The 27,248-nt window shown below is 40.9% G+C and overlaps 1 protein-coding gene across 1 annotated transcript; it reads left to right on the top strand.

The window, feature by feature from the left end:
• The first annotated feature begins 25 nt into the window (after nt 1-25).
• On the top strand, nt 26-19,640 carry rfk (riboflavin kinase). Its single transcript, XM_072585160.1, has 4 exons — nt 26-367; nt 8,913-9,064; nt 10,778-10,880; nt 16,806-19,640. Exons 1-4 carry the CDS (start codon nt 286-288, stop codon nt 16,934-16,936), a joined length of 468 nt encoding a protein of 155 aa, XP_072441261.1. The 5' UTR covers nt 26-285; the 3' UTR covers nt 16,937-19,640.
• Nucleotides 19,641-27,248: the final 7,608 nt, after the last annotated feature.

Genomic DNA, 27,248 nt, shown 5'->3' with positions numbered 1-27,248 from the left:
CATACTATTTCCTCCACACAGCAGGTGGCGCTGCCGGACTGGGAGGACCCGTTGGCCTCAGTTTCCAAGAGGGCGGAGAAGGAAGCGTTCCCAGAAAATAAAAAGAAATTGACGTAACGGGTTTTCTTGAAACGCCGGTTCCTGTGAGTGAGGATTAGATCCTGTGGGTTTTTAGTGGCGGTGAATCGGGAGGGAGGCGGGAAGCCGGCTCTATCAGTTTTAAATCAGGCGGTCTGTTGTCGGTGGGCCTGGTTCGGAGAGCGGCTGAGCTGCGGAGCTGCGGCCATGAGGAGTTTGCCGTATTTCTGCCGCGGGGAGGTCGTGAGAGGATTCGGCCGAGGCAGCAAGGAGCTGGGGATCCGCACAGGTAAAGGCAGACACACGGCGGGGGGGGGATCCGGCACGGGTTTTCCCGTTGATCTGGTACATTCTCGCCGGGTCAGTGTCCACCGAGTGGCGGCTCCTCAGGCCGAGACCCTTTTCCTGTAAGTTCACTCAGTGTTCCTTCTCTATTCACAGAGCCTCTCCCTGGATTGCATCAGACCAGTTTAATATTACACAAAACGCGTTGCATGTGCTGGTGTGCTGGTTTTACTAGGTTCTTTATTGAAGGTTTAGGCAAAATTTAATGCATGCGCGTGGTCTCAAGAAAATGATGATTTGCGAAACAATTGTACTCGGACACATACACATTGTTTGCAGACTTTTACTCATAGACCTTGTACAGCAGGAAACAGACCCTTCGGTCTGTTTTTTTTAAATCTGTAGCTCTCCCTAACCCCACATTTCGTCCTGAAGAAGGATTATACCCAAAACGTTGACTTCTCCACCTCCTGTGTTCTTCCAGTCTCCTGTTCGCCTCCTTTGATGCTGACCAGATATCCTAAATTAAATTAATCTAGTCCCGTTTGCCAGCATTTGGCCCAGATCCCTCTTAAAAATTCTCCTATTCGTATGCCCATCTGGATGCCTTTTAAATCTTCTATCAGACTGCACCACTTCGTGCGGCAGCTTATTCCATAAGCACACCTCCTTGGTGAAAATATTGCCCTTCTGGTCCTTTGTGAATCTTGCCCCCTCACCTTAAATCTATGCCCTCTAGTTGTGGATTCTGCTATTCAGAGAAAAAGACCTTGGCTATTCACGCTAGCCGTGCCCCTTTATGATCTTTCAAACTTCTATAAGGTCATCTCTCACCTCTGATGCTCCAAAAAAAAAGTAGCCTCTGTCTATTTGGAGTCCCTATAACTCAAACCCTCTGAACTCTGGCAACATCCTTGTAAATCTTTTCTGGACCCTTTCAAGTTTAACATCTTTCCCATAACAAGGAGACCAGGATTGAACACCGTTTAGGCAGCTTTGATTCCTGATGAAGGGCTTTTGCCCGAAACGTCGATTTCGAAGCTACTTGGATGCTGCCTGAATTGCTGTGCTCTTCCAGCACCACTAATCCAGAATCTGGTTTCCAGCATCTGCAGTCATAGTATTCCAAAGAGGTAAAAACAATGTCCTGTACAGTCACAACATGACATCCCAACTCTTATACTCAATACACTCACCAATTGGCTGTTCTTTTGTCTCTCCATATTCCTGTGTTCCTTCCTAGGGAATTGTTGTGGAGCGTGCTACTGCTGTGGAAATTGTTGCAAATCCAATACCCTTGAAGGTGAATGATGGACTTCTAGTTAATGTGTACTCTGTATGTTTGTTGACATAACATCTTAATCTGTATACAGTGAAGGGGCAGCTTCTCAAGTTGTGCTTGTATAACTGTTCACATTCAATTGGTATGATGAGATTGAAAGTATTATTACACTATCACTCAGTCCAAGCAGACTCAGCTGTCTCGTAAATGACCTTCTCTTGATAAGGTCAGAAATACACATGTTCACTGATTGCACAATACTCAACACAATCCCTCTGATACTGAAGCAGCTTGTGACTATACGTAAAAGGCCTGAACAACACTCAGTCTTGGGCTGATAAGTGGCAAGTAACACTTCTGCCACAAATTCTCCATGCATAGACCACAGGACAACTTGAGTTTGCAGGTTAACTTTGTTCATTGAAATAACGTCTGTCTTAGACTGATTGAACAAAATTCTGTCTGATATTTTGTCCTGACCCTGTCCCACATCATGATGACAGCATTGGCGCCACCTCGTGCTCCCGCGAGGAGGTTGAGCAATTCATCAACTTCACCAACACATTCCACCCTGACCTTAAATTTACCTGGACCATCTCTGACACCTCGCTCCCCTTCCTGGATCTCTCCATCTCCATTAGTGACGACCGACTTGACACTGACATTTTTTACAAACCCACCGACTCCCACAGCTACCTGGATTACACCTCTTCCCACCCTATCTCTTGCAAAAATGCCATCCCGTATTCCCAATTTCTCCGCCTCCGCCGTATCTGCTCCCAGGAGGACCAGTTCCACCATAGAACACACCAGATGGCCGCCTCCTTTTAGAGACCGCAATTTCCCTTCCCACGTGCTTAAAGATGCCCTCCAACCGTAACAAGGACAGAACGCTCCTGGTGCTCACCTTCCACCCTACAAACCTTCGCATAAACCAAATCATCCGCCGACATTTCCGCCACCTCCAAAAAGACCCCACCACAAGGGATATATTTCCCTCCCCACCCCTTTCTGCCTTCCGCAAAGACCGTTCCCTCCGTGACTACCTGGTCAGGTCCACACCCCCCTACGATCCACCCTCCCATTCTGGCACTTTCCCCTGCCACCGCAGGAACTGTAAAACCTGTGCCCACACCTCCTCCCTCACCTCTATCCAAGGCCCTAAAGGAGCCTTCCACATCCATCAAAGTTTCACCTGCACATCCACCAATATCATTTATTGTATCCGTTGCTCCCGATGTGGTCTCCTCTACATTGGGGAGACTGGGCGCCTCCTAGCAGAGCGCTTTAGGGAACTTCTCCGAGACACCCGCACCAATCAACCAAACCGCCCCGTGGCCCAACATTTCAACTCCCCCTCCCACTCTGCCGAGGACATGGAGGTCCTGGGCCTCCTTCACCGTCGCTCCCTCACCACCAGACGCCTGGAGGAAGAACGCCTCATCTTCCGCCTCGGAACACTTCAACCCCAGGGCATCAATGTGGACTTCAACAGCTTCCTCATTTTCCCCTTCCCTCACCTCATCCTAGTTTCAGACTTCCAGCTCAGCACTGTCTCCTTGACTTGTCCGACCTGCCTATCTCCTTTTCCACCTATCCACTCCACCCTCTCCTCCTTGACCTATCATCTTCATCTCCTCCCCCACTCACCCACTCACCCATTGTACTCTATGCTACTCTCTCCCCACCCCCACCCTCCTCTAGCTTATCTCTCCATGCTTCAGGCTCACTGCCTTTATTCCTGATGAAGGGCTTTTGCCCGAAACGTCGATTTCGCTGCTCGTTGGATGCTGCCTGAACTGCTGTGCTCTTCCAGCACCACTAATCCAGTATTTGCTTTCCAGCATCTGCAGTCATTGTTTTTACCTCCTGTCCCACATCTGTCCAATGCAGAAAGTCATCAACCTTTATATGCATACATTGTTTATTTACTATAAGCAAATCATTTGCCCTAAGTCTTTCTCTTATCCTATCTCTGGGAATCTGTTTAAAACTCTCTAGTCTGCTCCCAAGATTGGCACAGACTGTGGGGACTCCTGTTGTAACCCCTTTTTGTGAAATTTATATTTAATTCTCACTACAATTGTCACCTCATTTAAGACTTTGAATATTCCCTCTTTCTATCACCACGTGATGGCAATAGTGTGTCATGATCTCTACATCCCAAGAATGACAAAAGCAACATGTAAATGATAAACATCATCACCTTCATGTTCCGTTGCAAGCCCTACATTGTTCTGTTTATTACTTTTGCTGTGGGTTAAATCCCTCCTTAACAGCACTGCGTGTACCCAAGCCACAAAGGCTGTAGCAGTTCAAGGAGCAAGCTCAGAGCATCACCTCGAGGACAGTTAGGGATAGAAGATAAATACTGGCTTAGCCAGCAACACATTCACCCTGTGAATAAATGGAAAATCCTAAGTGGACTCAGTCATAGAGATGTACAGCACGGAAACAGACCCTTCGGTTCAACATGTCCATGCTGACCAGATATCCCAACCGAATTTAGTCCCACCTACCAGCACCTGGCCCATATCCCTCCAAACCCTTCCTGTTCATATACCCATCTAGATGCCTTTTAAATGTTGCAATTGTACCAGCCTCCACCACATCCTCTGGGCAGCTCACTCCATACACGTACCACCGTCTGTATGAAAACGTTGCCCCTTAGGTCTCTTTTACATCTTCCCCTCTCACCCTAAACCTATGCCCTTTAGTTCTGGACTCCCCGTCTCCAGGGAAAACACTTTGTCTATTTATCCTATCCATGTCCCTCATAATTTTGTAAACCCCTATAAGTTCACCCCTCAGCCTCTGACACTCCAGGGAAACGGCCCCACCTGTTCAGCTTCTCCCTATAGCTCAAATCCTCCAACCCTGGCAATATCCTTTTTAAATTTCTTCTGAACCCTTTCAAGTTTCACAACATCTTTCCGATAGGAAGGAGATCAGAATTGCACGCAATATTCCAAAAGTTTCCCAGCCAGTATCCTGTACAGCCACAACATGTGTTTCTATCTCCTATTCTCAATGCACTGACCAATAAACATACCAAGCATTACCTTCACTATCCTATCTACCTGCGACTCCACTTTCAAGGAACTATGAACCTGCACTCCAAGTTCTCTTTGTTCAGCAACACTCCCCAGGAACTTACCATTAAGTGTGTAAGCCCAGCCCTGAGTTGCCTTTCCAAATTACAGCACCTCACATTAATCAAAATTAAACTCCATCTGCCACTCCTCATCCCATTGGCCCATCTATTCAAGATCACTTCTCATACTCTTCTTGTTGTCCACTACATTTCCAATTTTGGTGTCATCACCAAACTTACTAACCATACCTCCTTTGTTCACATCCAAATTATTTATATAAATGATGAAAAGCAGTGGACACAGCACCCGTCCTTGTGGCACACCACTGGTCACAGGCTTCCAGTCCGAAAAAGAACTCTCCGTCACCCTCTGTCTTCTACCTTCAAGCCAATTCTATATTAAAATGGCTAGTTCTCCCTGTATCCCATGTGATTTAACCTTGCTAACCAGTCTACCATGAGGAACCTTGTCAAATGCCTTTCTGAAGTCGATATAGATTACATCCACCACTCTGCCCTTATCAATCCTCTTTGTTATTTCTTCAAAAAACCTCAATCAAGTTCATGAATTAGATTTCCCACTCAGAGCCACGTTGACTTTCCTTAATTAATCCTTACCTTTCCAAACACGTGAAGCCAGCTGAGAGGTTTTGTGATTCAGTGTGACATGCAATTTTAACTCTAGGGCTGGCCGGAAGAAGCAGCAAAAATAAAAGTAATCAAGAATATCAGACAATAAACTGGCTTCTGTTTAAAGTGTGAGAAAATTTCCAGCAGGTGTTACAGCATCATCCAGAATCTCTGAGCCTGAATGAACGGGTTTCAGATCCTTGCTCTGCTTGGTTGATGTGTCAAATGGATTATTTAAGTAGTTTTGTAGTCTTTAAATGTTTGTTTGGAATGCCATAATGACCAGTGTTCTTTCAGGCATTCAACAAGTTCATAGATTAGCTGATGTCAATGATCATCAATCTCCGAGCTGATGGTGACAAAAGAATCGGTTCCTCCAAAAGTGAGGCGGTCTGCACCAAGCTTCATTCGTGGTCACCGATTCACGAGCAACTCTTCAGCTGGTTGAGCTTGGACATTCATTACAAGCATTGCAATGGCTGACGTATTCCTGAATGTTGCTGCTGACGTTTGACGAGTAGAGAACTTTTCTTGCCTTCCTCATATGAGACTTTAATTCCATACTGGCATACATGGATGCATATCAACGTTTGTTTTCTCATCTTAGATAATTGCTCTCGTTTCCTTGTATGAGATACTATTTTGAGCAATCACCTCATTACTGTAACGCTTCTATTGTTGCGTTCATGATGGTTTCAGGCTATCTTTTGATAACTACTTCCTGCAGAATTTGGAAAGCTGCATTTTGCAGAGTTTGCTTGATCTGTGAAGTGCTTGCCATTTAGATTTATTATCTCTTCTGAATCTTTTTCCAGAGCATATCCTGTTGTTGCTTTTTGCCAAATCTGGCAGATCTCTCTCATTGGACTAGAATCTTGAACTTTCTTTGCTGGGAATGCAACTCTTGATAGCTTGTTGGCAATGTATATTTACATCACTTCCACGTGATGTCTAAGAAATGAAGTCCTGTTCTTTGTCAGGATAAGGGGCCAATTACTGCATTTTTGGGTCACCATTTTGAGCCACCTCCCAGGTCTGCAAAGCTCATGATTTTGCACCAATGTCAATCTGCCACTTGATGCTCTTCTTTTGCAGTCGTTCTGCTTTAACTGAGGTTAGAGGGGTGAACTGTTTCCTGGTCCCAGTCCTCCCAATGAACATATCAAATAGCAAAAGCAATCAAGACAGATCTCACTGATTTCCCTGCAATACCCCTGAGACTTTAATTACATGATGGATCATCAATCTTATTAAAACATTTTACAAGAGGATCCATGCCTTGTTTTAGAAAACAAAGCTTTGAAAGGCACTTGTTAATGGACTGCTAAAACAACTGCTCACACTCTGGTAGTTCCCTATCTTTTCTTGGGACTGTGCTACCTATTCTGGAAACTACTCTTATTCATGGATATTGTTCCAGCTTGTCCACATTCACCTTGACTGAGCTGGAATTCCGAATTCTAATCTTGTTCTGCTGCACCAAGAAAATAGTGTAATGGGCTTCTTTAACCTCCACACTCGGTTAAGCTCTTAATGGCTGATAAGGTTTTTTCAAGGGCCCACAGTTCCTTGGGATCCAACCCCAACATTTGGCTGCATTTACCAGCTTCCAGGACATTTGATTCCGAATTGCTTGGAGCTTTTAGACAGGATCTGGGACTTATTGGAGCCAGTTACACTCAACTACCTTCTCAGTGGCAGCTGAGAGCAACTTCGTTTATTACATGGCACCGTCATCTGACATTCTCACCTAAAACACCCTCTGTATCCCTATTCTCTTTTTCCTGCATTTTAAAGAAATGATAACCCAGATTTGGGCATGACACTTTAAAGATTTATGCTAGTTTCAGATATCCAGAAAAAAATTATTCTCAATTAAAAATGAATTACAAAGAAAAGCTAAAGAACTTAGATGCTAAAAAAATTATCCATGTAGGTTTCTCCATGGCTTTGTTCATATTTTCAAAACATCTCATTGGTGTGTGTGCATATTTAAGACTTGCCTATTATAAAACTAGAGGATGATGTCACTTTAGAAACTCTGCCATATGTCCATCACCATTTATCCACTTTATCATATTAACTTTTTTCCAGCAGTGTAAGAATGTTTACTTGAAAGAATGGCACGAGCCATTTTAGTATTTTCTTCATAAGTATCCCAAAAGGTATTAATTTCGCAGCATTTAATTTTTGTTTTGGTTTTTGCCAAGTCTTATGCAGCTTTCAACAAATTTTGAGATTATTTTCAATGTTTTAAAAGCCCCATTTTAAATAGCTACAGGACTTTGGCAGTCACAAATCCAACCTCCACTATTTTCCAACAAAGTGTGGGACCATCTGCTGTAACAGTTCTGCTTTCTAGTGTGCCCACATGGTTTCAGCTTCATAGCTAGCAGCTAAAATCTAAAATTGTTTCCACTTTACTAACCGGTCTTGATGTGTTCTTTCTTGAACTCGGTATGTTTTGCTTAACAGTACTTCTGCCATCTCAGTAGTTAAGCTCATTGAGTTGGCTAATTCCACGCAAGTGTGAAAAATGGATGCACAGTTCCTGATCTCTCAAGGCTTTTGTTTTATTTTGAGTTTTGAGTGTCTCTGAGATTACCTGATGCTATTATTAAGATTCTAGAGAAGTGCAAGAGCTTTAAAATTTATTCTCAAATACGTTGAGTTTAATGGTATTTATTAAATTTGATGCCATGTTTGTGGAATTTTGTAAAATACTAATTTGGTTTACTAAATTGTTGTTTGTTTATTGGTAAGTACTGGTCTGATCTACAGTCTTTTCAGAATTATAACATGATTACAACACACAAGCAGGGCTCTGGCCTGTCTTGTTTATGTTGGCTCTTAAAAGGAACATTTCACCGAGTGCTACTTACCTGCCCTTTCCCCACGGTCCTGCAGATCCTTCCTATTCCGATAATTATCTGATGTCTTTGCGTTCAGATTCGATATGTAATGATACTTTAGAATGTTGTTTATGTAGATTGTACCCATACAGAATGAGCCCACTTCTGAAAAGTTGATGATGCAAGCATTGCTTACTTGCTGACATGAAGTGCCATTTTGCACTTCAAATGAAAAATGAATGTAACTATTGCACAGCAGAAGTGGAAATAAGGTTTGACAGTTTGACAGTTTAAGAATGGCCTTTGTAAAGGTTTTTTGAGTAATTCAACCTCTTTAGTTCTCGATAGAATAAATGAGTTAATGTTGTATCTTTCAAGTGCTGGTGGAAATGGTGTGGATCCCAGTCCACTTTCTGATGGAGTAAGTAGTGAGCCAAGTGATCGTTCTGTTTAATTATATTCTGACATTTTACCTGGTATCTTAAAGTGATACAAAAATCCTATGCTAGAGGTTTCCACCTCTGATTTTTTTTTTTGTACAATTTTAGTTGCTAAGTGTAACTTTAACCCTATTGGTAAGGATAATGTTTTTTTTCTTCTTCAATCTTATTATATGTTCCACTAATTCTGAATGTTCAAAAATGCATTATAAGCATATTTAATCTTACCTATCCTTTGTCTGATTCCACAGCTAACTTCCCAGACAGTGTCGTAGACAACCTACCAAGTGACATTACTACTGGTATTTACTATGGCTGGGCCTGTGTTGGTAATGGTGACGTGCATAAAATGGTTATGAGCATTGGTTGGAACCCATACTATAAAAATACAAAAAAATCTATGGTAATTAACTTTTTTTTGGTAACAGAAAGTGCTGGTTTAAAATCTTTCATTAAATTTGTTGCAAGGTGCATACATACACATTTGCCTAACATGCGATGAACAGATGAGGATCATGGGATTGTATTTGTTTAGAGTTTAGAAGATTGAGGGGAGATCTAATGGAAAGGCATGGCTTAGAAAGGGTGGACACTGGGAAATTGTCTCCGTCAGGCAGGGATACTAGGACTCGTGGGCACAGCCATAGAATTAGAGGGGGTCGATTTAAAACAGAAATGAGGTGACCTAATCTAATCTAATTTCTTCTGCCAGAGAGTGGTAGTCCTGTGGAATTCACTGCTACAGTGCACAGTGGAGGCTGGGATGTTAAATGTCTTCTAGGCAGAGATTGACAAATTCTTAATCTCACCAGAAATTAAGGGATATGGGGAGAGTGCAGGTAAGTGGCATTGAAATGCCAATCAGCCATGATTGAATGGCAGAGTGGACTCGATGGGCTGACTACCTTCCAGTGCTTTGTCTCATGGTCTTATGTTGGATGCAGTAGAAAAAATATGTATCTGCTTGATCCCTGATTCCAAGAACTGGAGAATTCAATTGGTCAGCTGCTAGCCGGTACTAGTTTGTATTGTTTTTGTTGAATATGATTTTATATTTTTAATGCTGAAACAAGATACTTGCTTTATTTAATAGATTTGTTTTAATTACTTTATTCACATTCAGACCTGAGGGAATGTATTTCAGGAGAAGCCAGTTAAACTGTCGATCAACCCCACTCTCCTCTTCTCTTCTCTTCTCTTCTCCCCCCCCCCCCCCCCCCCCCCCCCACTGCTGTTGCCACTTAAATTGCCTTTAGATCAGTTTTACTTTTTTTTTCCTTGTTGCATTTTCATCTTTTAACTAAACAACTTCTTCTACCTTTACTCCATCACAGATATTTTCCATCATCTTCCCGCTCACTCTTTCCCTGCCTCTTATGTGGAAGAAAGTTGTTACCTAACTACTACTAATCCTGACCAAGGATCATTGATCTGAAACAGTAAACTTGTTTCTCCCTGCACAGATGCAGCTTGATATGCTTAGTATTTTCAGGGATTATGCTGTTTTTGTATTAGCCATTCTTCACCTACAATATTAAGCATTTGCAAGAAATTGAAGCAGTATTGTTTGTACGAGAGACGGTTAATGCGTAGCAAAAGCAAGACCAGATTCGTATTTAAACATGAGCATGAGAATTTTAATTTTGAGGCTTTGGGAAACTGAAATCCAATAAATGTGGGTAAGGGCAGGGATGAATGAGGATTTTTAATAGTGTAATATGTAGGCAGCTTCTCATCTTAACAAGTTATGAATAGGCCTGGATACAGTGGCTAATTCAGAAATGTCTAACGCTTACGGAATAATGAAGATTGAAGACTGACACCACTAATAATTAAGTCAGTCCTTTTCTCTCATGATCCTGGAGTCTTAAATCCATTTTGATTCTACTGAGGTTATTTCAGCAATGAAATTCATGTTGTGAAATAACTTTAAATCACAGCTTAACAGCTTAAAAACTGTTAAAAATGAGGTGAACGATATTGGCTTGATTTTCTAGGAAAATTTATAATTTTGGAAAAAAATGCTTAAAATGTTCCGTATTCGGTTAAGGAATGACATAGCTTTTGACTCCCATTACAATAATGTTTTAGACATGGCTGTCTTTCTCACTTTCAGGAAACGCACATTATTCATACTTACAAAGAAGATTTTTATGGGGAAATACTCAGCATAGTTATTGTTGGATATATCCGAGCAGAGAAGTCATTTGAATCATTAGGTAAGATTTTAACTTGGAACTTCACCAGATCTTTCTTCTCTTTTGTTAAATAGACATTTTACTTTCCACAATGTAAAATTGAACACTGTTGCTTACTTTTAATGGCAAGTGAAGATTGGGCTCCATGTTTCGTAATCAGCAGTGAAAACATAACTTAAAGAATACTCCCCACACCACAAAGATCGAGTGGTCTGTGTGGCATGGGATTTCAGTTTGCCATTTTCCAATTTAGATTTGATACCAAGTTATTGCACACAGAAGCAATGATATCAGCAAGTAAGTATCACACCTGTTACCTTGCGTACATAAGAACATTAAAAATAGTGACATTCGTAGGCCATAACGCACTCAAGTCTGCTCTGCTACTTCATAAGATTGCTAATGTGATCTTTGCCTCAATTGCACTTTCCTCCTTGTTATCAAAAACATTGCCTCCCATAGTTTTCTGTTACTGTTTGAAATTACTTCAACTATAGGTCCCCTGAGGAAACTGAGGAGCAAATATAATAGGGAGATTTCCAATATGTGTAAGAAAAGTAATAGGGGACTTTAACTATCCAATCATAGACTTGGACTACTAAAGTGTAAAGTACTAGGATGGGAAGGAATTTGTTAGATGCATTCAAGAAAATTTTCTTCATCAATATGTAAATGTACCTACTAGAGAAGATCAAGTTTTGCATTTTCTGTTGGGAAATAAGGCCGGGAAAGTGACTGAAGTGTTAATGGAGGAGCACTTTGGGACCAGTGATCATAATTCTATAGACCCTGTCTAAAAGTTAAAGTTCGCAATTGGAGCACTGAGATAATGAGAGTTCAGATGCAGTAGGTTCTTGTCAGCGTGAAGGACAAGGTTGCTAACAGGGAACAATGGATGACTAGTGATATTGAGACTGGTCAAGAAAAAGCCATATGTCAGGTATAGACAGCTGGGAATGAGTGAATCCCTTGAAAAGTATAAAGAGTGTAGGGGCATACTTAAAGGGGAAATTAGAAGGGAAAAACAGGGATATGAGGTTAAGGATATAATATGACAACAGAGACTGTAGTGAGACTAGGTCCCCTTTAAAGATCAACAAGGTCATCTGTGTGTGAACAACAGGAGATTGGAGAGAGAGTAAATGAAAACTTGCATCGGTGTCTAATGTGGAGAAAGACATAAGACGCTAGGGAATACAGAGCAAAATAGTGATGTCTTGAAAATAGTCCACATTACAGAAGAGGAGATTCAGTGATCTTAAAATATAAACGTAGATAAATCTCCAGGATCTGATCATGTATATCCCAGGATATTGTGGGAAACTAGGAAAAAACTGTGGGGCTCCCAGTGGTAATATTTTTATCATCTACAGCCATAGGTGAGGTGCCAGAGGACTGAAGGGTGGCTAATCTTGTGCCTTAAGAAAGGCTGCAAGTAGAAGCCTGGGAATATAGACTGGTGAATTAGATGTCAGTGATCGATGAGTTGTTGGAAAGGATTCGGAGATATGGAATTTACATGCATTTGGAGAGACTGATTAGGGGTAGTCAGCATGGCTTTGTGTATGGGAATTATCTCAAACTTGATTTAACTTTTTTGTGGACAATGACAAAGAAGATTGAGGGCAGAGCATTAGATGTGCGTTTATGTGGACTTTAGCAAGGCCTTTAACAAGGTAAACTGGTTAGTAAAGTTAGATCACATGAGATCCAGGGAGAGCTTGCCAATTAGATAGAAAAGTTGACTTGAGAATAGGAGGTAGAGTGGTAATGGAAGGTTGTTTTTCAGACTGGAGGCCTGTGACCAGCGGTGGTCCACTATTGTTTGGTGTCAATATAAGCTATTAAGATGAGACCATAGCAAGCATGGTTAGTACATTTGTGGATGACACCAAAGTTGGTGGTATAGTGAACAGTGAAGACAATTATGTAAGAGTACAATGAAATCTTGGTCAACTGGGCCATTGGGCTGAAGAGTGACAGATGGAATTTAATTTAGATCAGTGTGAGGTGCTGCATTTTGGTCAGATAACAAACAAGGGCATGCCTTACATATTTAATAATAGGGCCCTGAGGCTGTTGTCAAACAGAGACCTAGGAGTTCAGGTGCATAGTTCCTTGAGAGTGGTGTCACAGGATGGTGAAGAAGGTATTTAGCGTGCTTGCCTTTATTGCTCAGAGCAATGGGTATACAATTTGGGATGTCATATTGTGGTTGTACAGGACATGGGTGAGGCCACTTTTAGAGTACTGTGTACAGTTTTGGTTGCCCTGCACTAAGAAGGATACTATTGAATTGAAAAAGGTGCAGAAAAGATTTACAATGTTATTGGGACTGGAGGGTTTGAATTACAAGTCATTCTGTTCTAATGGGTGTTTTGTTAATTCAAATTCACTGTAACGTGATTGACAAATTGAGGACGCTGTTTCTACAGTGCAAACTTTTAAAATGTGTGTTGGCTGTAACACAATTATAGTGCCAACACTTTAAGTGCTGTTTCTAAAACACGATTTTTCTAAAACACTATTTTTCTATAATGCAGGAAGGCACAAGAACACAACCGTAGTGTTCTAGCAGAACTGACTGTATAAGAAGAGGCTGGATAAGTTGTGACCACCTTCCTGGAGCATAGGAGGTTGAGATTTGACCTTTTTAGAGGTGCATAAAATCATGAGGGGCTCAGATAAGGTGAATAGCAACAGTCTTTTCTGTGGATTTGGGTAGAGGAGTTCAAAACTAGACAGCATGTTTTAAAGTGAGAGGAAAAAGATTTGAAAGGACCTGAGGGAAAACCTTTTCCACCAAGAGTGTGGTTCATTTGTGGAATGAACTGCCAGAGGAAGTGGTAGATTAAAGTACAGCATTTAAGACATTTGGACAGGTACATGAATAGGAATAATTTAGGAGGGTATAGACCAAATGCAGGCAAATGGGACTAGTTTAGTTTGGGAATTCTGGTCGGCATGGACAAGTTAAACCAAAGAGTCTTTTTCCATGTTGTATGACTCGAAGAATGTTTGTATCAACCTTTTAATGTCTTCACTGAATCAGACTCTGCAATTTGCTACGCTCTGAAAGAAAAATTCTTCCTCATTCTCATTTCCAAGACCCACTTCTGCTCTGATTTTATCCAATTCCATTGATCTGAAAAAATGTTCCTTGTTCTAAATTATCTTTTTTTGCTTTGTCATCTAACTCGTGTTTCTTAATATTGCACCTATCACTCATTATGTAACAAAAGTATTTGCAAATGTGTTAGTTAATACTTCAACTGCTGTCAGTTTATCAATTCCCACTGAACAATCAGGTCAAGAGCCTCCGTATTGCTTATTTGAAATGTACCTTAGAATTTCTGCCTTTTTAGAGGGTGTTAAAAGATTATTTTCAGATGATTATATTGAGCCACCTCAGTGATGTCCTCTACTCTTGCTAGGTGTTCAGGATTCCTGATTTGAGGACACTAGTTGGTTTTCAGGTGCATTCTCCAAAGATCTGTGCATCCTGTGAATGTCACTCTGAACCTCCATCATGCATTCCATGTAAGAGGTTCACTATTCTAGGAAGGAACTCATCCACTCATAGCCCTGAGCAATCACTGCATACGAATTAGATGGACACCTCCATTGAAGATTCATCCTGCCTCGGGAACACTTCCATGCAGGAGCACACCTGCTGCTGCTGAAGACAGAGCCTCTCGTCCAGAGTCTCCAAAGGTCCCGAACCTGTGGTCACCTGAGTTGATCTTGCCAATCCTCCCTTCTCTCTGCAGACAATGCCCCCTCCACCTGTGTTCATCACCCTATCTATCCTGAATACAAAAAAAATCTATATATGTGTATCTGCTGGTGGGCAGTGGACAAGTAAAGTGAGACTCTGCTGACTTATCTGAGTCATAGAGACGTATGCTGAAAATGTGTTGCTGGGAAAGCGCAGCAGGTCAGGCAGCATCCAAGGAGCAGTAGAATCGACGTTTCAGGCATGAGCTCTTCAAGATTCCTGATTCATGCTCCTTGGATGCTGTCTGACCTGCTGCGCTTTTCCAGCAACACATTTTCAGCTCCTATCTCCAGCATCTGCAGTCCTCACTTTCCCCTCAGATGTATGGCATGAAACAAACCCTTCGGTCCAACTTGTCCATGCTGACAATATCCTAGATAAATTTAGTCCCATTTGCCAGCATTTGGCCCATATCCCCTAAATGCTTCCTTTTCATATTCAGATCCACATGCCTTTTAAATGTTGTAATTGCACCAGCCTCTACCACTTTCTCATTCTGTGCATGTACCACTGTTTGCATGGAAAATGTTGCCCCTTAGGTCCCTTTTTAACTCTTGTTTTTTTTTCGTTTTGTCTTAAAGCTATGCCCTCCAGTTTTGGACTCTTTTTCACCCACTGCTCCAGGGAAAGGACCTTGTCTATTTACCCTATTCATGCCCCTCATAATTTTATGAACCTCTAAGGTCACCCCTCCCTCCAAAGCTCCAGGGAAAGTATCCCCAGCCTGTTCAGCCTCTCCTTAAAGCTCAAGCCCCCAGCCCTGGCGACATCCTTAAATCTTTTCTGAACCCTTTCAAGTTTCACAGCATCCTTCCTCTAACAGGGAGACCAGAGTTGCACAGGCCTAACCAATATCCTGTACAGCAGCAGCATGACCTCCCAACTTCTATACAGAATACACTGGCCAGTAAAGACAAGCATATCCAATGCCACCTTCACTGTCCTGTCTACATGTGACTCCGCTTCCAAGGAAGTATGAACCTGCATGCCAAGATCTTTGTTCAGCCACACTCCCCAGGACCTGACAGGATTATACTTGCTGCTCTAAGCCCACAGGGTGAGGGAAGAGAGGCTGCCTTGGGTTGGGTATCCATGCATCTGTGGGGGTATGAGAAGAGGCTATGAACGTTAGCCTGGATGAATAGAAACCGATGCATTGCTGAGAATGCCAGCTTTACTCAGTGTGCAACATATTATCAGTCAAAATGAAGTTCTATACACCCTTCAATGCCTACATTGTTCTGTCATCAGCAAGAGCTCCCATATCACCAGGTTATCTCCTTCGCTGCCTGCTCCATTAGGTTGATACAGTAGAAGACTGACAAACCTTCTCAATCCTCAAACTCTCATGGGCAATGTCTATGATGTTGAGGAGTCAGTGTTGGACTAGGGTGGACGAAGTAAAAAAAATCACGCAACATATAAATTCTGTGCCTTATGGTCCTGCTCCACAGATACCTGATGAAGGAGCAGCGTTCCGAAAGAAAGTGTTTCCAAGTAAACCTGTTGGACTATAACCTGGTGTTTTTTTTTAACTTTGGACATGACCTAAACAGTTAGAAAAGTTGCTATTGTGTCTTGTGGTCAGTGTTGTTATATCCTATCCATTGGGAGCTGTGTTTCTTAGTACTGTAGTGACAACTCTTCATCAGCACTATCTGATTTTCAGAAGGTTTTACTTTTTCATATTTTTATTAGTTTATGGTGCTAATCTGTTTTTATTTTAATTTATCTTTTACTTATAACTTATAAATTGACACTTTATTTCTTTAGCTTGTGAAATGTAAAATGATACTGCTATACTAATCTCTTGACACATGGATGGTTACAACAAAACAAAAAAAATTACTCCGCTAGAGATATAGCTATTTCTTTCCCCCAAACTACCAGAAGCCCCTTTTATGGAAGATAATGTTTTCGGACTCTTCCTTCATTATTTTAATACAGTAAAAACAACTATACCTTGAAGATAAATAGAAATGAGCATTAAATGAAATGCAGTCTTCAGTTGAGCATATCTGTCGGGTTGTTCAAAATACAAAAAGGTAATGTTGCTCTATGCAATTTTATCTCCAAGATGGCTCTTTATTTTACATACTTTTGGTTTTAAGTTTCACTTGCTGTTTTTGTTCATTCATGGTTTGTTTTTTATTTCCACTTTATTGCAGATTCTCTAATTACAGCAATTCACAATGATATTTCTGAAGCAAAGGAAAAGCTAGATCTGCCAGAACACCAGTGCATGAAGGATGACAACTTCTTCAGGTCACATGAAAACAATATAATGAATGGCCATTGACCAAAGTTTGTGCAACTGTGGTCTCTTCTTATCGTGTTCCCTTTAATTTTAGGCAATTGTTAACTTAGCATAACATAACTGTGCTGAACCCTGACCAGACTTTTGTTCTAAATGTCATAGACGAACTCATGAAGAAAATAATACATTTTACAAAAATAATATTCAGATGCAGATGTCTGTTGTTTAAAATTTACTAGCTGTGCAGTTGCTTTAATAACTACTGAAATCTTAAATGTCTTTTATGTGCTTTAATTTTGGCAATCTCAGTTGATAAAATGCCATAATAATGTGAGGCTAAAAGTGATAGTGTGACTCTAATAGGTGAAAGCTTAATGTGTCGTATGACATCTGTCTTAGATGGGGCATAAATTCATTAATACCTTATATAATGTAGATGTTTGAGGAAGTCCTATGAGAATGTTAGAAATATATTCACTAAAAATCTATAACAGTAGATTTTAAGCCTATGTTTCTGCTACTAAGATCTGCTCAAGAGCAATACCCTTAAACAGGATGGCCTTTCTTTCAACAAAAGCTGTTAAATCTGTGATTGCATTTATATTACTGTGCCCAGCTACTTGCAGTATTTCATGATTTGAGATAACCTTGTGCGTCAGATTTCTTTTCCGATGGTACAAAAATGTTTACAAGCAAATCTTAATCACCAAAACCTATTACAGTGCGTGTAATACCAACCTTATCCTCTTCAATTCCTTAACTTTTTGTTTTCTGTCATCTTTCAAAACAAAACTGTACTTTCTCTTCCATTTCATTGTCTTTCTAACTTTGCCTCTGATTTTTTTTAAACAGAAGAGCCAGTACTTTTGTTGGCTTCAAGTACTGCTCAAAGTTCATTGTCGCAGATGACAGTTGTTTGTCTATGCAAAATGAATCTCTAGTATCTGAATGCTTTACATTTGCCCCTGTGGTATTGCAAATTTAGCAGCATAAAAATCCCAAAATCTGTGCACAGCATTGTAAAGAGCACTCGTTGCTCCTCTGATTGATTATTTGCATTAAAATTATATTTTTTGTCCTCTATATGTTGGCACTGCCAAGATTAGGCAACATAAAGAAAGCCATACCTTCTGGTAGTGTACTTAATATGCATCAAAACCCAGGGGCTAAGATTTAGGGAATTTTCTGTAACCTGTAATTGTTATTGAAACTTATGATTCAGTCACCATCCTGTTTGTGGATTGAGATAAACTGGCCTAGTTTTTCTGGTTTTTTTTGTCTTTACCCATGTACCAAGAAGGAGTATTTGATTTAAAGGCACTCGCATGAGGAATAACACACTTTCAGTATTAGTGAATCCCCTTTGGGTGCTCTCCATTTCTAAGTAACAGCTAATGCTTTTCCCATTGCAAATGCCAGGGAACTGTATCCACTCATCTGTAACTGCCGTCTGTAAGTTTTGAATGGTATAGATGTCTGTACAGAATACTAATCCTGTCACTATTACATGATAGAAAATAATAATCTATGATTTCATGCTCCCTTTTGGACATCAATTAGGCACTGGGTAGAATTGGGAATAGATTCTTGAGTGGCTCCTCAATTTTCATTGATCCGTTTTACAACCAGTTATTTCTGTACATTTCTTTAGAAATCCTGATGTTTGAGTAATAGAAACCTATCTACTATGTATTTATTTTCGTCCCCTGAAAACATTTGCGGTCATGAGAGTATTGTAAGGAGAGGATTTACTGTTACATAATTTACCTCTACCAAAATATGCCCACATTGGCAGTATGCGCAGCATAGTACTTTGTAGAACTAATGATACTGCACAGTTATTAAATGTCTTATTGTAATTCTGTAGGAAAGGAATCCAATAGCGTAAAACCAATTAAAGGAATGATAAAGGGAGCTTCATGAAATTTCATCATAATAAATTAAATTGTCTGTGCTCATAATTTTATCAGTCATTGTCCCATCTCCTTGCATTGTAGGTGCTAAAACTAAGCAAACACTAGATCGTTCATTCTGCTTTAAACTAGAAAAAGGCATAGTCTATTCCTTTCCATTGAGGGATGGGGGGGTGGGGGATAAAAACATATTTTAAAAGTCTGAGTATGACAGTGCATTACGCCTTAACTTGTTTTGGGTTATTTATGGTTTTAATAAAAATGCAGGAGTCTGTAAGTGGTGGAGACAATTTTAATATATTTATCAAACACTCATCAGTAGAGGAGGAATTTTATTATTTTCAATATGAAATGCTCCTTTGTTTTGCTCCTCATGTCAAACCACCATGTTTACTGCAAACAGTTATGACACTCGTACCTTTACAACTCCATATGCATTCTCCATTTTAAAATGAAAGGTCCCTACACTTAAGGGCTGGGACTCCAATATGATATGAAATAAGAATGTTTAACCTTAATGTCCCTATCCATTATTTTGAGAAATGTGCAACAAATATTGCATAGTGTAAGAAGCCATAATTAAACTGTTATATATGTAATTTATTTAAAATCAAGACCAAATTTCATGTATGTATTTTTGTGGCAACTTGCATTATTTCTTTTTGACTGCTAAGTTGAGATTTTAATATATGGAACATATCACATTTATGTTTTCTTTTAATGTTCGGGTCTGGCTATGTGATTTATCTTTGCAAAGCTTACAATGTTAGGAAATTGATTTGTTTTCAGGCTCTTTGTAGGCTTGTATTGTATAGAATAAAGATCTAACTTCATTTGTCTTCTGCCAACCTGTTCAAATAATTCTATCATTGAATGCTTTTATTCTTTCAAAGACTGACTGGTAAGTGCTTGGGAGGAAGATTCATCCTCTGCTCAAACAATGCCAATTCGCAGCTCTAGTCTTAAAGTGGAAATAGACTCGTGATAAAATCTCAGACTGAAGTGATAAAATTAATTTTGCTTGTATTATGTGAGTTGTCCAATGAACAAATTATTGTTGGTTAACTCACTTTTCTGTGGAACTGTTAATAGACCAGATTTTTTTTTCAGTCAAAAACGTGTTTGTGTTGAATGTTACTTCTGCAATGAAGGAATAAGTTGTTTTAGTTTTAAAGCTGGAGTATTAATCATAACTATTCCGCCGGAATAGTAATTTCCCTGGTTAAAGGGATTTCTCTTAAATTCAATGCTCTCTTGATCATTTTAGTGAATAACGTCTTGGGGAAGATCTTGACATTTCTAACCTATTGCTAAGTTGCTGTCTTTCTGTTTTAACAAAGGCAAGTTGTGGGGTGGATAGCCACTTCAGTGTATTTCCTCCAGCCACCAATTTAATCATGCAGTAGACCTTTTCTGGCCCCCTGAATGGCCTCTTGCCTGCCAACTCTGATTTCTGCTCCCTTACAATTTTTGACTTGTACTGTCGTCACTGATTCCCCTCCCTTTGCAGTCTCTGAGACAACTCTCTTTCCTCTATGCTATCTTTGAGCTCACCCTGCTATCTAAATTTCCAAAATCCCTCCCTGCCACTTTAGTCTCCTCTACCACCAAAGGTATTTCCAACTTCTGACTGTAACTTTGTATTCTTAACATTTTATTATTCTGTTTATCCCTGCTCTTTTATAATGGCCATGGAAGACCGCATAGCATGCTGATGCCACAAGGCTCATGTTAACTGATGGATCTTGGCTCTTGCTCAAACAAGTTCTTAAACCTTCCTAAAATTCAATTAAGTGTAGTTGTAGTAATTCCATAATTTAAATTTCTTAGCATGTGCGCATCATCTTTAATTTGATATGTGCAAAACATGGGGAAATCTGAATTGCATTTCCATTTGTTGCATATGTTACTTTCTTAAGGAAAGAATTGGTTTGGAACATTTTGTATTGAGGGTACACAAGATATTAGGGAAGTAATGTAGAAATATTGTGTTCAATTGTTTGAACATTATTTTGCTGGAAAAAGATACATTTTGTACAGTGCTCACCATTGGGCATCCTACAACATGCATGTGCTAAGTGTTTTGGTTAATTTTCACATGCAACACTAATATCTGGTAGTGTTAATTCCCGAAGCTCAACATAGACATTTGTAAGCCTGACAACGGACTCAAATAGTTGTTGTTAACAAGTGTCTCTATATTAACAACTCCACTCCCAATACCTCTCCACACCCCTATGGCATCTTCTCATGCAATTGTGGAATGTGTAACATTTGCTAATTTACTTCCTCCCTCCTAACTATCTGAGATCCCAGGCACACCTGCCCGATGTTGCCTGAACCGATTGTATTGAATGTGGGGAGCTCCACTCAATCTAGACTTCTATTTGCTGGTCACAATGAATCCCCCTCTACATTGGGAAGACAAAGGGGAGAACGGGCAGCCACTTTGCAGAACTCTTACGTTTTTGACTGCAGAAATGACCCTAAACTTCAGGTTGCCAGCCACGTCATGCACCTCCATTTTCACTTGCTAACATTTGACTCTGCCTTACTGCAGTGCCCCCAGTAAAGCTCAGTGCATGCTGAAAGAAAAACACCTTATTATTTGTTTTGCTTGGGAACCCTGCAACCTTCTCGACTCTATTGAGTCTGACAATCTTTGGGCTTGAGCATCTTCTCCCATCTCTTTTACTTCCATTCCCAAACACCAGGCCTCATCACATGGATTGTTACTACAAACAACCAATTGTCAGACACTAATGGTTCCCATTAGCAGCTATTCATTCTCCCAGGTTGACATTTTACCCATTCTTTTGTCTGCCCAACTGCTATTCTCTCTCCAGAACTCCTCGCCACCTATCCTTATCTTTACCATGTATGACAACTTTTCTTAGCTACAGTCATTTTCTAAAGAAGTGTGGTTGGACCTGAAACACTAACTCTGCTTTCTCTGCACAGATGATGCTAGCCCTCTTGAGTTTTTCCAGCAATTTTTAATTTTGTTTCTGAATTCCAGCTTTTCTTTTGACAAAATGCGCACTGTTCTTAATGATAGGTCTAATGGATACAAATTTGGACCTACTTATAAACACAGCTGTGCACAAAGGCAAATTGTAAAACGTTTGCTCACTTTGTCTAAGAGCAATGTCCTGTCTCCTAGTAAATCTGAGATTTTTTTTCCTCCATGGTTCATTGTATTCGCATATGCATGGTCTGCATAAGATGCAAAAAATGTGGTGTGCCTTTTTTACGGTACTTTTATCTGTGATTGGTTCCGTATAGTTTTCTGGGTTTTTCATAAATTGCGAAGGATCCTTCACCTTTTATGGAGACCTGTACAGGACTTGTATACTGGCATTGAATCTGGATTGGGAACAGTTACTGGGGCATGCACTAGATTAGGATCGGGAATGGTGACTGGGACTGGCACTAAATCAGTATGGGCCACAGGATTAGGATTGAGAGGGATTGGAGGAATCGGTCTTTAAGAGCAGGTGGAACCAGTGGCTGTTGTTCTGAGCTCTGCCTGCCTTTTAATGTAGTTATATGATATCATCTAGTTGTTTTAGAGGCAGTCTTTTATACACTGGCTTGCCTTCTCCAAAACAGAATAGAGTCCAAAGTATTTGAGAGGGACTGAAATGTGCCTGGTTGGAAAACCTGGAGCATTATCTGTTGTCCTACCTTGTACATGTACCCTGTCTCACTTGCTTTGCCATCAAAGTAGGCTGCACTTCATTTCCTTTCTGCCCTGGTTTAATGGCAGCTATCATTTGCATAGCATATACGTTTTGTAGCAAGGCTGATTTCTGGCTCAGGTAGAGCTCATCTTAACAGCAGTTCAATTCCTTTCATAGAGCATCCAACCATTAGGCTATGTGAGTAAATCCATACCAACATCAGGTCAACAGATAGCACCATATTCCCAAGTGGAATTATTTTGCTAGATGGTCTTCCTAATTATACCTTTTTATGGTATGGTTCATTCTCTTCACGATCCCATTTGAATGGAGGTGGTCTGCAATGTGGAGTTCTTAGTTTATCTCACATAGGGACATGTTGCATTACCTGAGTGGTGAAATGGGGCTCCTGAACCGATTGTATTGAATGTGGGGAACTCCCACCTAGTCAATACCTGTCATAATATAATCTGGGGAAGGGGAACGTGTGGTTTTGCAATTCCTGCGGTGGCAGGGGAAGGTGCCAGCAGGGGACGGTGGGTTGTTGGGGGTGAGTGGACCTGACCACGTAGTTATGGAGGGAACGGTCTTTTGAGGAAAGCAGATAGGGTTGGGGAGGGAAATATATCCCTAGTGGTGGAATCCTTTTGTAGGTGGTGGAAATGGCGGATGATGCGGTTTATGCGAAGGTTGGTGGGGTGCAAGGTGAGGAACGGGGAGTGGGTCTGTCCTAGTTGCGATTGGAGGGTGGAGTTCGTGGGATGTGGATGAGATGCATTTGATGCTTAACAACATGGAAGGGGGAATTACGGCCGTTAAAGAAGGAGGCCACCTGGTGTGTTCTGTAGTGGAACTGATCCTCCTGGGAGCAGATATGGCGGAGGCAGAGGAATTGAGAATACAGGATAGGGTGGGAAGGGGTGTAATCCAGGTAGCTGTGGGAGTCGGTGGGTTTGTATATATTAAAAAAAAATGTCAGTGTTGAGTTGATTGTTATTGGTGGAGATGGAGAGACCCAGGAAGCGGAGGGAGGTGTCCGAGATGGTCCAGGTGAATTTAAGGTCAGGGCAGAATGTGTTGGTGAAGTTGATGAACTGCTCAACCACTTTGTAGGAACACGAGGTGGTGCAGATTACAGTCATCAAAGGAACGGAAGAAGTGGTGAGTGGTGCCGGTGTAACTACAGAGGTCCTGGGCCTCCTCCACTGCCACTCTGTCACCGCCTGATGGAAAAACGCCTAATCCTCTACCTCGGCACACTTCAGCCCCAGAGCATCAATGTGGACTTCACCAGTTTCTTCATTTCCTCCCTTTTCCCCCCCCTCCCCCCTCCTCTCTTCCCCCCCCACCCCCCTCCCCCCAACTTCTATTGATCTCTCCACTTTGGAGACTCCCAGCCTCATTCCTGATGAAGACCTTTTGCCTGAAATGTTGATTTTTTTCCTGCTCCTCGGATGCTGCCTGACCTGCTGTGCTTTTCCTGCACCATTCTAATCTTTACTCTGATCTCTAACATCTACAGTCCTCACTTTTGCCTATAATCTGTGGTGGTCCAGGCAGGGAATACTTTGACCTGTTTACTGAATATGCCAACTATGACTAGGACTCTTATTCCCCCAGCAAAGTGGTAAAGAGCTGAGAAAATAAATCTGCAAATTTGTCCAATGACCCTCAATTGGTTGGGTGTGTCTTAACTTTCCCTTTTGTGCACACTTGTCTGGATTGTGTTGTGCACAGAGGATAACATTTTCAACATTCTGTCTTTACCCATTTTTGGCCACCAGCCCATCCCTTAATTTTTTTCTTGTAGTGGTTCTATTTTTCCAATGCCTATGTCATATGTTTGCTTTATTGAATCTGCAGCTTTATGTAAGAATTTACACCTTAATGAACTCTGTCCAGCACTTAAGTTCACCTTCAAAATTGAGCAGCTAGCAAACTCCTTTCTCTCAAATATGCTAGTTGAGAAACCTATTACTAGGTTTTATACTACTGCCTACACTAAGCCTATCTTCAATGGTAATATATGCTTTTGGATCCTACAGTTTCTCACTATGTAAAATTATGGGGGCGACAAGGGTAACTCAGTAGTTAGCACTAATGCCTCACTGCTGGGGAGCTGGGTTCAGTTCCAGCCTCTGAGAACTGTGTGGAGTTTACACATTCTCCCTGTGTCTGCGTGGGTTGCCATGTTAAATGATCCGTTGTGTGAAGATTAGGTGTGATCGCCACGGGAAATGCAGGGTTGCAATGACCTAGTTGGGATGCTCTTCAGACGAATGGTGTGGACTTGTTGGGCCGAATGGCCAGTGCCCACAGTGTAGGGAATCTATGGAAATCTACCTGCAGTCTTGAAAATCAGTCTGAAACCTTGCAAACAATGTTGAAATAGCATATCAAAGCTATTTGATGGAATGATGGCTACCCTGAGCAGATCATTTATCACTGGGTATTGTCCACAAGTTCAGTTTTGAAAGTTTCCAGTTAACCTTTGATTTAGTGTGTCTGAAACATGAGCACTCAGTGAAGCTAGCTGTGTCACTGCTACTATGCAGTAGTAGCATGGGTGGTATTGTTCACGAACTAGCTGCTTGCTGTCAGACCAAAAGGACACTGCCTATCACACAGTAAGAAGTGTAGTTTACAAACTTATGTTGCTGTATGTTGGCAGTATGTCCCTGATAGATCATATATTCAACAGCAAGTCCCTTCAATTATTCATAACAGAATACTGACTGTCCTCAACCAGCCTGTGCTTGTAAAACACAGAACATATTTCAACGTTAGAGATTCTGTGACTGAGCAACACTTGCTAAACAAACCTGTTAGTCTTAATACTGAAACAAGTTTATCGGTTGAGCTTGTGGTGTGGCTCACTTGTACCAACTAGAAGCTAGGTGTCTTCACACATAAGGTCCAGTCCTTTGTAAACTCCAAAGAAACATGGCCACTTATTCTATTTTTTTCAGCTTTGGGGATAGCCTTTTTCTGATATTTCTGGGCCAATTAGAATTGAATTGTTTTGGTTGAGTTTTAAACAAAAGGTTAGCAGTTAACTGATTTATAATGTCATTTCCAGTGATATTGTTTCAAGTCCCTCGGAGATCAAAGATCTACCTCTGTGTCTTAAAAATATTTAGTTATCTTGCCTCCAATTGTTTGTACAGAAGATAATTTCATAGACTTATGACCTTATGAGAGAAGGCAAATTCTCCACTTGTTGATATTAAATGATAAACTTTTTAAAAATTGTGTATCTAGTTCTCATCTGTCCCAAAGAGGAAATATCATCCTAACATTCACTCTGGATTAGTGGTGCTGGAAGAGCACAGCAGTTCAGGCAGCATCCAACGAGCAGCGAAATCGACGTTTCGGGCAAAAGCCCTTCATCAGGCCTAACATTCACCCTGTCAAGTCCTCTCAGGATCTTTATATGTTTCCATGAAATTGTCTCTCGTTCTTCTTAACTTCAGCAAATTCAGCTACAGCCTTCCAACCTTCACAACATAATGCCTTCATCCCTGCTGCATTAATTTTCTCTCTGCTGCTTCTGGGGCAATTATGTTATTCATTAAGTAAGGTGTTAAAATGGCAGCAGTCTCACTGGAAGTTTTTTATTTTTGTATTATAAATTGCCCTGAAATAAGTGGCAACATTTTATTTGCCTTCTTAACTATATCTCCATGCTAATGTTTTGATATTCAAAGTTATTCAGTCTTCCTCTATTTAAAGAATGTGTTGCTTTTCTATATTTCACTCCAAAATGGACAAAATTCCATTTTCCCATAATATGTTAACCTTACATCCATTCATGTAGCCTATGTATATTGCTTTGCAGATTCCCTATGTTCTATTCACAACTTATTTCCTATCTATCATTTTATGATCAGCAAATTTTGCAACTTCAGTTCCGCCATCTAAGTCATCGATATGGGTAGTGTTGCCTGCACAATATTCCATACACTAGGATCAGTTCATTACTCATAAAATGCATTTAACCAGGTTCTATTACTATACGAAACAGTTACTTTTTTTTTATTAAAACCTCACAAGATAAAGAAAACAATTCTTACACAAATTAAGTTAACTTTTTCTGACCAAGGCTGACTGCCTGAAAAACTCATATACTACCCACTCTGGTGAACTTGACTGGGCTGCTGGATCCAATTCAGTGCTCTGTTGAAAGGGCACTCAGGGCCTTTGTGTGAAGGTGGATCTTGCACCTGTGTCAGATACAATGGTGGCATGAGCCAAAGTCACACTAGATAGCCCTTGTCCCCCACTAACCAGCTTTGAAAGGCACCTCAGCCCTCAAATACAGCACATACATGAGAGTGCTCCAGGGTAGCAGGCACATAGTTTGAAAAGAAGAAATCAGTAATTACACATCACCTTAGCATTAATTGAATGAAACTCTTTCCTGTTGATGAACTGTGCAGCATTGGGATAGGGCCCCCTCAGTGCTAACAGCATCTGATGGCACCCTGTACCAGAGGGAGCCCAGCCATGCTTCTGAATTGAATTAGCTGGGCTGTTGCATTGACCTGGACAGGGAATGATCCACTGTGATCTGGCACAGATGGTATTGCTCACTCTCCTGATCCATTTGTGGGTGGACGATTAAGAGATCCCAAATGAGCTGCTCTTTGTTTGCTGGAGGAAGGCAGCCACATGGAAGGTCAAAGCAGCTGTTTCCTTCACAGCCACCAAGAGCATATGCAGATCCCAACTGGCACAGTTCCATTATGGTGTCGCAGG

The sequence above is a fragment of the Chiloscyllium punctatum genome, chromosome 2, assembly GCF_047496795.1.
Source record: "Chiloscyllium punctatum isolate Juve2018m chromosome 2, sChiPun1.3, whole genome shotgun sequence".
Classification (NCBI taxonomy): domain Eukaryota; kingdom Metazoa; phylum Chordata; class Chondrichthyes; order Orectolobiformes; family Hemiscylliidae; genus Chiloscyllium; species Chiloscyllium punctatum.
Note: the sequence above shows the minus strand (reverse complement) of the source record. Positions and strands in the feature narration are given on the sequence as shown.

Coding starts and splice junctions, on each gene's coding strand:
- rfk (XM_072585160.1), top strand. CDS start 286: ATGAGGAGTTTGCCGTATTTCTGCCGCGGGGAGGTCGTGAGAGGATTC. Junction 368..8,912: donor GGAGCTGGGGATCCGCACAG/GTAAAGGCAGAC, acceptor CTGATTCCACAG/CTAACTTCCCAGACAGTGTC. Junction 10,881..16,805: donor GAAGTCATTTGAATCATTAG/GTAAGATTTTAA, acceptor ACTTTATTGCAG/ATTCTCTAATTACAGCAATT.